Consider the following 14,472-nt stretch of genomic DNA (forward strand, 5'->3'; position numbering starts at 1 on the left):
CCGCGCCCGGCTTTTTTTTTTTTTTATTATAGCAGCTGGAATGGATTAAGACAGGGCATGATCACCATGTAGCAGATGGGGAAACTGAGGCTCAGAAGATACAGTGGTCTGCTCATAGCTAGGATGCCGTGGGGAGGGCTGGCCCGGGCCTGAGCCCACGGTGTGTCCCCCCGCCGACCTTGGGCTGGGGCCCCGCTCACCCGGAACCGTCTCCGCAGCATGCTGTTAAGGGCGAAGTCGTCCTTCCAGGCGCTCTGGGCCTCCTGGATGTGGCTCAGTGTGGGCAGCGCCTTCTTGAGCGTGCTCCGGTCGGCCTCCCCGTGCTCCAGCCGGAACATGGCGTCCGTCTCCAGCTTCTGCTTCTTCTCATGCTCTGCAACGACCAGAGCTCGGCTGGGCCTTGGGGCCCCGGCACAGACTCAGGGCCGGGGCCCCCAGGCAGGTAAGTGGGTGGCGCTCACCTGTGGTCAGCACCTGCTCGTTGTCCGCCATATCCCAGCGCTCCTCCTTGCGCTGGGCGCCACTCACGATCACATAGTCGCAGTTGGCCGGGTCCGTCTGCATCTCGATGTAGTTGACACAGAGGTGGCATTTCATTCGGAACCTGAGGGAACAGTGGGCAGAAGGCAGGAGGCTGAGGCTGTGTCCCAGGACAGCCCTGTCACCTCTCCCTGCTTCCTTCCACCCAGTGGACAAGATTCATTTGACAAGAATTCACTGAGCACCCACTATGTGCTGTGTAGAGCCATGGGCAAAAGGGGCACATCTGGGCACCCAGAATGGACCCTCTATCAGTGGAGCTGCGGTTGACTTATTCATTTGTTCATTCATCTGTTTGTTCATTCATTCATTCACTCATCCGTTTTATTTTTTGTTTCTGAGATAGAGTTTCACTCTTGTCGCCCAGGAGTGCAACAGAGCATTCCCGGCTCACCGCAGCCTCCACCTCCCGGGTTCAAGCGATTCTCCTGCCTCAGCCTCCTGAGTAGCCAGGATTACAGGCACTGCCACCATGCCGAGCTAATTTTTTTGTAATTTAAGTAGAGATAGGGTTTCGCTATGTTGACCAGGCTGGTCTTGAACTCCTGACCTCAGGTGATCCACCTGCCTTGGCCTCCCAAAGTGCTGGGATTACAGGCATGAGCCGCCACATCCATTTTTTAAGTTCATTCAATCATTAGTTTATTTGTTCATTCATTAATGCATTCATTTGTTGGTTCACTGATTCATTTGTTAAATTAATTCATACATTCATTTGCTCATCCATCCATTTGTTCATCCATTCATTTGTCCATTAGTTCATTTATTCCACAGACCTGCCCAAGACAGGCTTCTCTGTGGCAGGCTCAGTGCCAGCTGCTGGGGACATTGCTGAGAAGTGGAGAAGCCAACCTGCTTGTAGACAGGCTGACGTCCCAGCAGGGGCCACCTTGACAGCAAGGGCACGGGCAACTGGTGTTGAGTCTCACTTTAGAAAAGGTGTCTCTGAGCCGAGCACGATGGCTCACACCTGTAATCCCACCACTTTGGGAGGCCAAGGCCAGCAGATCATCTGAGGTCAGGAGTTTGAGACCAGTCTGGCCAACATGGTGAAACCCCATCTCTACTAATACAAAAAATTAGCTGGGCGTGGTGGCACATGTTTGTAATCCCAGCTGCTTGGGAGGCTGGGGCAGGAGAATCGCTTGAATCTAGAGGGTGGAGGTTGCAGTGAGCCAAGATCACGCCACTGCACGTCAGCCTGGGCGACATGAGCAAAAACTCTGTCTCAAAAAAAAAAAAAAGTTCACACATGTAACTACAAAAAAAAAAAAAAAAAAAAAAAAAAAAAAAAAAAAAAAAAAAAAAAAAAAAAAAAAAAAAAAAAAAAAAAAAAGCCAGAAAAGGTGTCTCTGAGGGGTGGTGTTTGAGCAGAAACCCCAGGTGAGGGAGGAGCCTTGGAGCTACCTGGGGAAGAGCATTCCAGGTGGAAGCACAGAAGTGGGTGTGTCCATAGGGTGTGTGAGGGACAGCGAGGAGGCCAATTAATGAGGGGACAGTGGGAGGAGGTTACGGTGGAGAAGGATAGGCAGAGTGTGCAGGGCCTTGAGAGCCGGGAGAGGACTTGGGCTTTTACCGAGGAAGGTGGGAGCCAAGGAGGGTTGGAGCTGGGGGCATGCCCTGATCGAGAAACCAGGGTGGTTTCCAGGAGAGTCCTGCAGGGAATGGTTTCCCTCACACCCAGGCGCTTTTTAGCCCCCTCGCCCTGTGGCCACCCGACCTGCTCCCAAGATGCCACCAAGCCGCCCTTACCTGTAGATGGGGGTTGTGTAGTAATTGCCCACCTTCTTCTTTTCTGCATTGTAGCGAACACCTGGAAGGGGGTTGGGTGGGGGTGGTTATTTCACTGCCATCTGAATGTTGCAGATGGGTAAACAGAGGCACAAGGAGGCTCACTGTCACTTGCTGAGGGTTCCCCAACTAGGAGGAGTCAGAGATGGGATTGAAAGCCCAAGCCTGGCTTCCACGGCCAGCCAGTCACTCGTGTGCCCGTGTCCTTCCTCATTCCTGATCAGGACCCTTCCACCCCCACCCCGGCGGCGCTCAGCAGTTTAGGGGTCTGATGTTTTCGGGAGTGAATGGACGGGGTGGGCGGAAGCTCACCCATGCCGATGTGGTTCTTACAGCCGTCGCACCAGATGTTATAGGGCATCTCAAATCTGCAACGACAGGCAGGATCTTACTTGCACTTGTCCGCCTGGACAGTCCCTGGGTCTCCACACCTGCGACTCCGGTTGCGGCTGTGATTCCAGGGTTGGGGCATTAGACTGCCCCTGCCTCATGGGAGTTGCCCTAGTCACATTACACAGGAAACGGATACGAGGAGGAGAGAGAATCACAGCCACTGTAACTACGTGGGAGCCTCCCGCCCTGCCCTGCAGCAGACTCACCAGGTCCAGGGACGGCTGCCCTTGGGTGCTGCTCCCAGTTTTTTTTTTTTGAGACAGAGTCTTCCTCTGTCACCCAGGCTAGAGTGTAATGGCCTGATCCTGGCTCACTGCAACCCCTGTCTCCAGGGTTCAAGCGATTCTCCTGCCTCAGCCTCCCAAGTAGCTGGGATTATAGGTGTGTGCCACCACACCCAGCTAATTTTTTCTAGTTTTAGCAGAGACAGGGTTTCTCTGTGTTGGCCAGGCTGTTCTCCAACTCAGCCTCAAGTTATCCACCAGCCTCGGCCTCCCAGAGTGCTGAATTACAGGAATGAGCCATTGTGCTTGGCTGGTGCTGTTTTAACACCTCACACGTCAGCGAAACCAGCTTTTGAACAAAGGAGGAAGCAGTTTTCAGGGCGCTGTCACCAGGCAGTTGTGTCTGATTAGAGTTTAGAAAAGCTGTGTGTTATCGCTGTATTTATTTATCACAGTTGTATGTATGACATGGGATTCTAGCTTTCCATTTAACAGCAGTGAGATAGTTTTCCCTTTATTTATTTACTCTTAATTTTTTTTTTTTTGGCTAGGGTCTCACTCTGTTGACCAGGCTGGAGTGCAGTGGCACGATCACAGCTCACCGCAGCCTCGACCTTCTGGGCTGAAGTGATCCTCTCCTGTGTTAGCCTCCCAAGGTGCTGGGATTACAGGTATGATCATTGGCTTTTTTGTTCTTTTTTTGAGACTGAATCTCACTCTGTTGCCCAGGCTGGAGTGCAGTGGCATGATCTCAGCTCACTGCAACCTCTGCCTCCCAAGTTCAACCTTGCCAGTAGCTGGGATTACAGGTGCAAGCCACCACGCCTTTGGTGTATTTAGTAGAGATGGCGTTTCACCTTGTTGGCTAGGCTAGTCTCAAACTCCTGACCTCAGGTGACCCACCTGCCTTGGCCTCCCAAAGGGCTGGGATTACAGGAGTGAGCCACTGCGCTCAGCCACGATCACTGTCTTTTTTGAGAGTCCTGTGGGATCAAGTCCAGGCTGGCCTGCTACAGGAGGAGATACAACACGGAGCAGACCCCAGTTGCACAGGTCAAGGCCCCACGAGACCAGCCAGTCCCCAGCCAGCCAGCTCTGAAACACATGGGAACCCAGCCCAGATCTGCCCAGCCTAACCCAGCCAAGCCCTGCCCAGCCCTTCCAGCCCCAGCAGAGGTATTTTGCTGAGCTGCAGACATGTGAGCAATAACAAATGCTTGTTTTGTTACGTGGCAGTAACTGACTTATACAGTGACTTTCCACATTATGGAATGAAGACCCTGCGGCACTGGGCTAATGGGCACTGAATTCTCCTGGAGACTGAAGGAAGGGGGCAGGACAGTGGTGTCCTCAGGTGATGCCAGGCCTTACCGGATGATGAGGATGCCCTGTGACAGCTTCCGAGCCCGCTCCCGAAGCGGGTGGCTGTTGTGGTACCGGTTGAGAGAGCCATGCTGTGTGGAGAGGATGAGGGAGCGATTAGAGCTGCCGAGCTGGGGGGCTCATGCTTTTCTGCCACCCCCACTGCTTTGGGACAAGTGCCTCACAGGTGGGAGAGGCCTTGTTCTTAGGCCTTGCACAATGGTGTTCACAGCAATACGGGAGGCACCCAAGTCTTACTGGAACACGTGCTTGGAACCAGGAATGTGAGTTTCAACAGTTCCCCTCCTATTTATTTATTTACAGGTGGAGTCTTGCTCTCTTACCCAGGCTGGAGTGCAGTGGTACGATCTCGGCTCACTGCAACCTCCACCTCCCAGGTTGAAGCAATTCTCCTGCCTCAGCCTCCCGAGTAGCTGGGACTATAGGTGCTTGCCACCATGCCTGGCTCATTTTTGTACTTTTAGTAGAGACAGGGTTTCACCATGTTGGCCAGGAGAGTCTCGATCTCCTGACCTCGTGATCTGCCTGCTTGGCTTCCCAAGGTGCTGGGATTACAGACGTGAGCCACTGTGCCCAGCCCCATTCCCATTTATGAACTGAAAGAGCCAGGGGACCCTGGGTGAGTGACCTCATGTTTTGTCTTCCTGAGCCTCAGTTTCCCCTGTCTGTCAACTATGTAGAATGGTCATGATTACTTCCAGGTTTATGGGGAGGATGAAGTGAGGTGACAATGTGTATCACCTCATTTTTTTTTTTTTTTTTGTAGCAGAGTCTGGCTCTGTAGCCCAGGCTGGGGTGCAGTGGCGTGATTATGGCTCACTGCAGTTTCCACCTCCTGGGCTCAAGCAGTCCTCCCACCTCAGCCTCTCGAGTAGCTAGGATTTATCCCTCAATGATTCTGTGAGGTCAGCTCCTTTTATTTTCCCCTTCTGACATATGCAGAGGCCAAAGTCCTATACTCAGGACTAGGCAGTGGGACACTCAGGCCCTGACTGAGCACCTACTGTGTGGGGACACAGCCATGAACAGCTCTGTCCTCATGGAGAGAATGTTCTAGTGGGGGAGATGAATAAGACACAAATAAATGAACAATAAGTGAGGGAGTTCTAAGGGCTGTGAGGTTATATAAAGTGCTCTGCCATGCCACAGAGAACGAGGCAGTGGTCAGGGAGGACCTCTGTGAGGAAAGCCCTTAAGGAACTGAGGGTATGGTGAAATGGAGGAAGAGATTCCAGGCAGAGGGGCCAACCAGGATGCCAGAGGTGCTGGAACTGCGGGAGCCAGGGGGTCTGACCCTTCATCCATGCGCTCTGCCTTATCTTGGGCCCCCGCTGTAAACACACTATGCTCCTTGCTGGACATGGAGTGACAAGTCCCTGAGGAGAGCCCCAGTTACCACCCAGAAGTGAAGACAGTCCGAGCCTCATGGAACGAGCAGAGGACAAAAAGATCTTGGGGGCCGCCCATCCTTCCACAGCAGTGGCTCCAACCCCAAGAGGGGACGACGTGGGTCTTTCTGCTACTGTGGAGCCGGAGGAGGGAGCCTGCTCTTACCTTTTCAGGGTTGAAGTCCGGAGGATAGTACTTGTTGACTCCTTTCCTTTCACCCTGCAAAGCACAACAGAGACATGACTGAGAGAGAGGCTGATTTGGTTTGGCTGTGTCCCCACCCAAATCTCATTAAAAAAATTTTTTTTGATTATTTATTTATTTTATTGAGATAGAGTCTTCCTTTGTTGCCCAGGCTGAGTGCAGTGGCGTGATCTCGGCTCACTGTGATCTCAGCTCACTGCAACCTCCGCCTCCTGGGTTCAAGCAATTCTCCTGCCTCAGCTTCCTAAGTAGCTGGGATTACAGGTGCCTGCCACCACGCCCGGCTAATTTTATATTTTTAGTAGAGATGGGGTTTCACCATGTTGGCCAGGCTCGTCTTGAACTCCTGACCTCAGGCAGTCCACCTGCCTTGGACTCTCAAAGTGCTAGGACTACAGGCGTGAACCACCATGCCTGGTTTAAGACTTGTATTTTTTGTAGAGACACGGTTTTGCCATGTTGGCCAGGCTGGTCTCAAAACGCCTAATCTCAAATGATCCGCCTGCCTTGGCCTCCCCAACTGCTGGGATTACAGGCACGAGCCACTGCGCCTGGCCTCATAATGGTCTATTTTATGTTATATGAATTTTACCTTTTAAAAAAATGAAGGAAAGAAAGAGAAAGAAGGGGAAGGGGAAGGGGAAATTTAGGCTGAGCACAGTGGATTACTTGAGGACAGGAGTTTGAGACCAGCCTTGCTAACATGAAACCGCATCTCTACTAAAAATACAAAAATTAGTGGGATGTGCTTGCTTGAACTCAGGAGGTGGAGGTTGCAGTGAGCCAAGATCGTGCCATTGCACTCCAGCCTGGGTGACAAAGTGAGACTGTCTCAGAAAAAAAACCAAAAAAACCCCAAAGGAAACATTTAAAAAGTACCCCTGGGTGATGTTAGTGCACAGCAACATTTCAGACCCACTGCACCAAAAGAGGGTGACCCCGACATAGAAAGCATCATCTTAGAGCTGTGGGAGGGGAGGAGGGGCTGCTTCCAGGGTCCAACACAGACTGGGGGAGGAGCCCAGGGCACAAGAGGCTGTCTACTCACCATCTTGGCAGCTGCCTACTGGTCCTCACCCTCAGGGCAGACGATCAGAAATTGGCCTTGTGAGCACACTGCCCTCTCCTGGCCTCCTGCGGAGCCTCGCAGAGGGTGCACTGGCTTCCCTGCGAAGATGTCGTGGGCCGTGTGGTGGAGCCGGCTCACACAAGACTCCCGCCAGGTGTAGGAGGCATCCAAAAAGCAGCGTGTCTGTTCAGAAAGAGAAGAGTCCTGCCCACTCAGCAGCCAGTGTACGCATCACATCTGACACTTTCATCTCTCTGTGGCCCCGACCATCATCACTCACGTGCGCCAGTGCTGTCTTCTTGTCTCCTGCCCTGCCCCTGATGCTTGCTCACCCTACAACGGCCCGGGGGATCTTTTAAAATATGGACAGCCAGGCGCAGTGGCTCACGCCTGTAATCCCAGCACTGGGAGGCCGAGGCGGACGGATCATGAGGTCAAGAGATCGAGACCATCCTGGCCAAAATGGTGAAACCCGTCTCTACTAAAAATACAAAATTAGCTGGGCATGGTGGTGGGTGCCTGTAGTCCCAGCTACTCGGGAGGCTGAGGCAGGAGAATTGCTTGAACCCAGGAGGCGGAGGATGAAGTGAACCAAGATGGTGCCACTGCACCCCAGCCTGGGTTACAAAGTGAGACTCCATCTCAAAACACACAGACACAGACAGACACACACACACACACACACTCATCTGACCACTCAATCCATAGTCACTAGTTTCCTAGAGTTTTTTAAAAAATTTGTTTTTGGGAGTCTCACTCTGCTGTAGGCTGGAATGCAATGGTGTGATCTCAGCTAACTGCAGTCTTCGCCTCCTAGGTTCAGGTGATTCTCCTGGTTCAGCCTCCTGAGTAGCTGGGATTACGGTTGTCTGCCACCATGCCCAGCTAACTTTTGTATTTGTAGTAGAGATGGTGTTTCACCATGTTGCTCAGGCTGGTTTTGAACTCCTGACCTCATGATCCGCCTGCCTCAGCCTCCCAAAGTGCTGGGATTACAGGCGTGAGCCACCGCACCTGGCCTGTTTCCTGGAGTTCTGATCACATCCCCTGTGTGTGTTCATGTCTCCCTGGCCAGGTTACACTGTGCCATATCCCCAACACCTAGGACAGTGCCAGGCCCAGATAAATGTCAACAGGGTGAGCGACTGAGAGAACTGATCGAGGCTCTATAAGGGTTACAGTCAGTGCAAGTGACACAGGTAACAACTGTGGGGGCTCCCCAAGCTAGGGGTGGTGAGATGCCCTCCCATGTTTTGGAAGGGAGCCTTTTAGGTCAAATAGAAGGAAGTTCAAGTTTACACTAAAGAGAGATGCTGTGAGGCAGTGAAGTGTATTCTAGAACAAACATTGGCAAAGTTTCTCTGTCAAGGGGGAGACAGTAAATATTTCTGGCTTTTTAGGCCAGATTATCTCTGCTCCAACAACTCAACTCTGCCCTCATAGCTAGAAAGCAGCTCCAAACAACATATAAATGAATGTATGTAGCTGCATGCCAATATAAATTTTATTGACAGACACAGAAATTTGAACTTCACATACTTGTCATCTGTCACAAAGCATTATTCTTTTGATTTTTTTCCCCAACCACTAGAAAATGTAAAACCATTCTTAGGGGCTGGGCACACTGGCTCACGCCTGTAATCCCAGCACTTTGGGAAGCGGAGGTGGGTGGATCACTTGAGGTCGGCAGTTCAAGACCAGCCCGGCTAACATGATGAAACCCCATCTCTACTAAAAATACAAAACTTGGCTGGGCATGGTAGCACACACCTGTAATCCCTGTTACTCAGGAGGCTGAGGCAGGAGAACTGCTTGAACCTGGGAGGCAGAAATTGCAGTGGGCCGAGATCATGCCACTGTACTTCAGCCTAGGAGAACCACAGAGCAAGACTCCGTCTCAAAAAAGAAAGAAAAGAAAGTACCAGTTAGTCCCAGAAAAAAAAAAAAGAAAGAAAATAAGAAAATGAATGAGGTTCTGATGGGGTGGGGGCTATGTGATGAGGTGGGGAGGCAGTGTTTTCAAGTCCTGGATATAAACTGTTCTGCGCTCATCTTAGTCTTGGATACTCCAACTACAAAGTATGCCCCTTAGCTTAGATAATTCCAAGGTCTGTTCGAACCTAAAAATACTTTTGCCAACAAAATAGGTAAGTGCCCCTGGAGGCCTTAGGGGTCACGGGGCCCTGGGCTTGAATCCCAGCTCCACTCAGCTGGGTGACCTTGGTCAGTGTCTGTACTTCCCCGGGCTTGTATTTCGTCACTGGTAAAGGGCGAATGATGACGACAAGGCTGACCTTCTGGGGTTGCTGTGAATCAAATAACACATGGGAAGAGCCGGCAAAGGGCAAATATTCCGTTTACAGGAGCGTGAGGGTGTGCGTGTCTTAAGATGGTTTTACTGCCCCAGTAAATGACAGACGGGGCTACTGGGCGGGGGGGCGTGTAGATATCTCCGGTCCTTCGTGCAAAAGTAATTACCGACCCTGTTTGTCCTGGGCTTACAGCTCGGGCTCGGAGTGCCACCGTGCTGCTGCCCATCTGCTTGACTTGGGGCAAACTGTTTTCTCTAAGCCTCGCTTTCCTTATGTGTAAAATGGTTGGTTAAGGCATTTAGAGCAGAGCCTGACACCGAGTTAAACGTTGGTAGTTTAGTAATTTAATTTCTCTTGCTCACGGTTTTACAAGCATCATTTTTAAAAAATCTGGTGAGGTAGGGACTTACTGGTCCCATTTTCCCGATGCGGAAACCAAGGGGCCCATAATATGGATGCGGGCTAGGATGGAACCGGGGCCCGGGCACTTGGGTCGGGGGTCTCAGCTGGGGCCTCGGGGACTTTGGTCGTGGCTGGGACCTAGGCCGGCTCCGGGCATCCAACTCGGGTCCTCAGCTCCGCGTCCCCCGACGCGGACGGGCGAGCCAGGTGGCTCCGAGGCCCGGGTGAGGCGGCGGCCGGATCCCGGCCTTCCCCGATCCTCCGCACTTACCTGCCCTCCTCCCGACGTCAATCCCCGACCGTGCCCGGAAGTGAGCGCTGGGAGCTCAGTGAAACTGGGAGCCCTCTGCGCACCACCCAGACGCCGGCGCGAGGCGGGGCGAGACAACAGCGCCGCGCTGATTGGCTGACTGCCGATATGCCGCCCGCCCTGTGTCGCCGGAGTGGGCCAATCAGGGCATTCCCCGCCCAACCGCGCTTACGTCAGGATGCCGTATCCTCTGTCCCGCACAGTACGTGAGGCCCAATCCGAGGCCCACCTCCTGGCACCGCCCTCCCAGCGGTGCTGTCCTGCGCGCGGCAGTGGGTCAGCGAGGGTGAGCTGAGTGTAGCCTGCAGCCCGAAGTGCAGTGAGCCGTGTTTTTGGATGGCTAGTGAGCCAAGAATTGTTTTTCCAGTTTATTTTTATTTTTTATTTTTGAGACAGGGTCTCTCTCTGTCGCCCAGGCTGGAGTGCAGTGGTGCAGTCATAGCTCACTGCAGCCTCGAACTCCTGGGTTCAAGCGATCCTCCCACCTCAGTCTCCCAAATAGCTGGGACTACAAGCGTGCGCCACCTTAGCCGGCTAATTTTTTTTTTTTTTTTGAGACGGAGTTTCTCTCTTGTTACCCAGGCTGGAGTGCAATGGCGCGATCTCGGCTCACCGCAGCCTCCGCCTCCTGGGTTCAGGCAATTCTCCTGCCTCAGCCTCCTGAGTAGCTGGGATTACAGGCACGTGCCACCATGCCCAGCTAATTTTTTGTAGTTTTAGTAGAGACGGGGTTTCACCATGTTGACCAGGATGGTCTCGATCTCTTGACCTCGTGATCCACCCACCTCGGCCTCCCAAAGTGCTGGGATTACAGGCTTGAGCCACCGCGCCCGGCCCTAATTTTTAAAATAATTTGCTGCCGGGCGCGGTGGCTCACGCCTGTGACCCCAGCACTTTGGGAGGCCGAGGCAGGCAGATCATGAGGCCAGGAGTTCAAGACCAGCCTGGCCAGCATGGGGGAACCCCGTCTTTACTAAAAAATTACGAAAATTAGCCAGGTGTGGTGGTGGGCGCTTGTAATCCTAGCTACTTGGGAGTCTGAGGCCAGAGAATCGCTTTAACCCGGAAGGTGGAGGTTGCAGTGAGCCGAGATTGCGCCACTGCACTCCAACCTGGACAACAAGAGCGAGACTCCATCTCAAACAAAGAAACAAAAAATTATTTGCACAGGCAAGGTTTTACTGTATTGCCACAGCTAGTCTCGAACTCCTTGACTCAAGCAATCTGCTGGCTCCCAAAGTGCTGGGATTATAGGCATGAACCACCGCTCTGTTTTTGCATTTTAAAATGGTTAGGTGTGGGAAAAGATATTTTGTGACTCGTGAAATTAAAAAATCCAATTTCAGCGTCCATAAATAAAGTCTTATTGGAATACAGTGATACACACTTTGATCTGCTGATCTGCTGATTGCTTCAAAATAAGGGCACTTGGGGGTAACAGCAAATGCAGGAAAGGAGGGGTTTTCTCTGAACTGAATTTATCTTATCTGCCTAAAGGCAGAAAGAAAGATGAATCCTTTCTCACGGTCTTATTAACTAGGGAAGAGTGAAACCACTCCCAATCATTTATTCTTCTGAGGGCTGCTCTGAGACAACATTTTTTTTTTTGAGACAGAGTTTTACTCATGTTGCCCAGGCTGGAGTGCAATGGCGCGATCTCAGCTCACCACAACATCCACCTCCCAGGTTAAAGCGATTCTGCCTCACCGCAGCCTCCACCTCAAGCGATTCTCCTGCTTCAAGCCTCCCGAGTGGCTGGGACTACAGGCATGCACCACCACGCTGGTCAATTTTGTATTGTTAATAGAGATGGGGTTTCTCCATGTTGGTCAGGCTGGTCTCGACCTCCTAACCTCAGGTGATCCGCCAGCCTTGGCCTCCCAAAGTGCTGGGATGACGGGTGTGAGCCACTGTGCCTGGCCTGAGACAATTTTTATTGCTGGCAAGACTTTTTATTTGCTTAACAGGACAGACTTTCTTCATCATACAATTTGTCCCCTCACGCTCCCATAGCTTGCGTTGCCACCACCCTCCCAGAAGCCCCAAACCCCTATTCTTTTCTCTAATCCTCTTTTTCCTTTTTTTCTTTTTTGAGAGGGAATCTCCCTCTGTTGGCTAGGCTGGAGTGCAATGGCGTGATCTCAGCTCACTGCAACCTCCTCCTCTGAGGTTCAAGTGATTCTCCTGCCTCAGCCTCCCGAGTAGCTGGGATTACAGGCACCTGCCACCATGCCCGGCTAGTTTTTCTAGAGATGGGGTTTCATTATGTTGGCCAGGCTGGTCTGGAACTCCTAACCTCAAGTGATCCGCCTGCCTCGGCCTCCCAAAGTGCTGGGATTACAGGCTTGAGCCACTGTGCCCAGCCACTCTGATCCTTTTTGGAGTCTCATATTTTATGGGACTCTCCTGCATAGGTACATAATTAAATATGGCTTTTGTTATGTTTACATGTCAGTTTGATTCGTAGCCCAGCCAAAGATCCTACAAAGGTGAAGGGAAGCCATTTTTCACCTACCTACCACAGCAGGGCCCATTCATTTACCTGTGTTGTTTACCTACTGTCTATGGCTGCGACAGGGCTGAATTGAGTGGTTGCAGCAGAGTAAGAGAGAGCCCAAAGAGTCTGAAATATTTACCGTCTGGCCTTTTTCAGAAGTGGGCAGGTAACTTCTCTTAGGGCCTCCAAAGTAGCCTTGCCCTGCCTTCTGCACAGGTGAGTGGCTTTTGAATTTACTTTTTTTCTTTCTTTTTTTTTTTTTTTGAGACGGAGCCTCACTCTGTTGCCCAGGCTGGAGTGCAATGGTGTGGTCCCTGTTCTCTGCACCTCCGCCTCCAGCATTCAAGCAATTCTCCTGCCTCACCCTCCCAAATAGCTGGGATTACAGACACCCACCACCCCACCTGGCTAATTTTTTTTTTCCTCAGGACAGTCTCACTGTATCACCAGGCTGGAGTGTAGTGACGCAATCTCAGCTCACTGCAACCTCCGCCTCCCGGGCTCAAGTGATTCTTCTGTCTCAGCCTCCTGAGTAGCTGGGACTACAGGTGCACGCCACCACGCCCAGCTAATTTTTATATTTTTAGTAGAGACAGGGTTTCCCCATGTTGGCCAGGATGGTCTTGATCTCTTGACCTCGTGATTTGCCTGCCTTAGCCTCCCAAAGTGCTGGGATTACAGGCAGGAGCCACTGTGCCCGGCCTATATTTTTAGTAGAGATGGGGTTTCACCATGTTGGCCAGCTGGTCTCAAACTCCTAAGCTCAGGTGATCTGCCCGCCTTGGCCTCCCGAAGTGCTGGGATTACAAGCGTGAGCCACCGTGCCTGTACTGAATTTACTTTTATGCCCTGTAGACCCTAACAGAATCTGTTTGTTCATTCAACAGCTGTTCATTAGGCACCTGCTATATGTCAGGTCTGGGGGATTCAGAGAAGAAAGAACACTTTCTCTCAGCGATAAAGGAGACACTTAAATTGGCAATTTCTCAAAAGTAGGGTCGGAAGTGATCACGATATTGCTACTGTTACTCCTGCTGTATTATTCGGTACCAGGCTCCATCTCTGTTCCAAAGCCAGGTTCTACTGACAAGTGAGTTCTCATGGAATCATGGTGCTGCATATTGAGTGCTCCCTATTCACTAGGCACCACTGAGCAATGCTCGGTACTCACATGCGTAACCCCAGAGAATGCCCCTAGAACGTGGATACTTTCATCATTTCTGTTTTACAGATGATGAGACAGGCCCAGAGAGGTTAAGTAACTGGTTCAAGGTCACACAGTTAGTGAGGGGTGGAGGAGCCGACTTACGACTGCTCGTGCTATACTGTTTTGGGTTGTATACCTTCAACTTAAAGACCATGAGATGTCAGAGAAATCTTTAACAAGTATGAGGGTACGGTGTTTGGGAGTGGGCTGGAGTGAGACCCTGAGACAGAGCAGGGATCCCCTTTTTTTAGGGGACCCCAAGCATGGAAATAAAGGAAATTCCTGAGTTCCTTCAATGGAAATTCCAGGCACCTAGCTAGCCCTGAGAAGTAAATAAGTAACTTGTTCAACAACAGAGTTGTAATGACCTAAAACAAAAGCTAAGGAAGTTAGGGTCCCAGAGATGTTTGGTATTTTTATAGAAATGGAAGATACCATCTTAACACACGTCCCTGTATTGTCTTTCAGGGGCTCGGAACCCCACTGAATAAAGCCAATGGCACATAGAACCCAGATAAGGGGAAGTGAAGACTAAACTTTAGCTATCCCCTTTTTGTTCCACGTTTCCTCCTGAGGGGCTTGGAGAAACTTACTTCCCCTAACTAGCTGACATTTTTCTACTGACCCCAAGTTTTTAAACAAAGCTTCCCTTCCTTAACCCATTGCAAATCAGAAAATGTTTAAATCTTTTTCTTTTCTTTTTTTTCTTTTTTCCGAGACTGAGTCTTGCTCTGTCGCCCAGGCTGGAGTA

At 51.3% G+C, this 14,472-nt stretch overlaps 1 protein-coding gene and 1 pseudogene across 3 annotated transcripts in view; one reads left to right on the forward strand and one right to left on the reverse strand.

The window, feature by feature from the left end:
• The window catches only part of CCDC130 (coiled-coil domain containing 130), a 24,148-nt gene that overhangs the window by 3,350 nt on the left and 6,326 nt on the right, over positions 1–14,472 (reverse strand). The window contains exons 1-8 of one of the 3 annotated variants that reach the window (XM_017497668.2): positions 9,979–10,154; positions 6,973–7,176; positions 5,886–5,939; positions 4,320–4,402; positions 2,644–2,699; positions 2,293–2,353; positions 462–604; positions 201–373 (exon numbers count right to left, since the gene is read on the reverse strand). In XM_017497668.2, coding sequence (XP_017353157.1) covers positions 201–373; positions 462–604; positions 2,293–2,353; positions 2,644–2,699; positions 4,320–4,402; positions 5,886–5,939; positions 6,973–6,975 — 573 coding nt within the window. In that variant the 5' untranslated portion in view covers positions 6,976–7,176; positions 9,979–10,154. Of the gene's footprint in view, positions 1–200; positions 374–461; positions 605–2,292; positions 2,354–2,643; positions 2,700–4,319; positions 4,403–5,885; positions 5,940–6,972; positions 7,177–8,626; positions 8,641–9,978; positions 10,155–14,472 lie in introns of those variants that run through there. The other 2 variants (XM_017497670.1, XM_017497671.2) reach the window with 2 other exon arrangements.
• Positions 10,126–14,472, forward strand: part of LOC108282010 — a 31,919-nt pseudogene continuing 27,572 nt past the window's right edge.

Source organism: Cebus imitator, unplaced genomic scaffold (assembly GCF_001604975.1).
Source record: "Cebus imitator isolate Cc_AM_T3 unplaced genomic scaffold, Cebus_imitator-1.0 Scaffold234, whole genome shotgun sequence".
NCBI lineage: Eukaryota > Metazoa > Chordata > Mammalia > Primates > Cebidae > Cebus > Cebus imitator.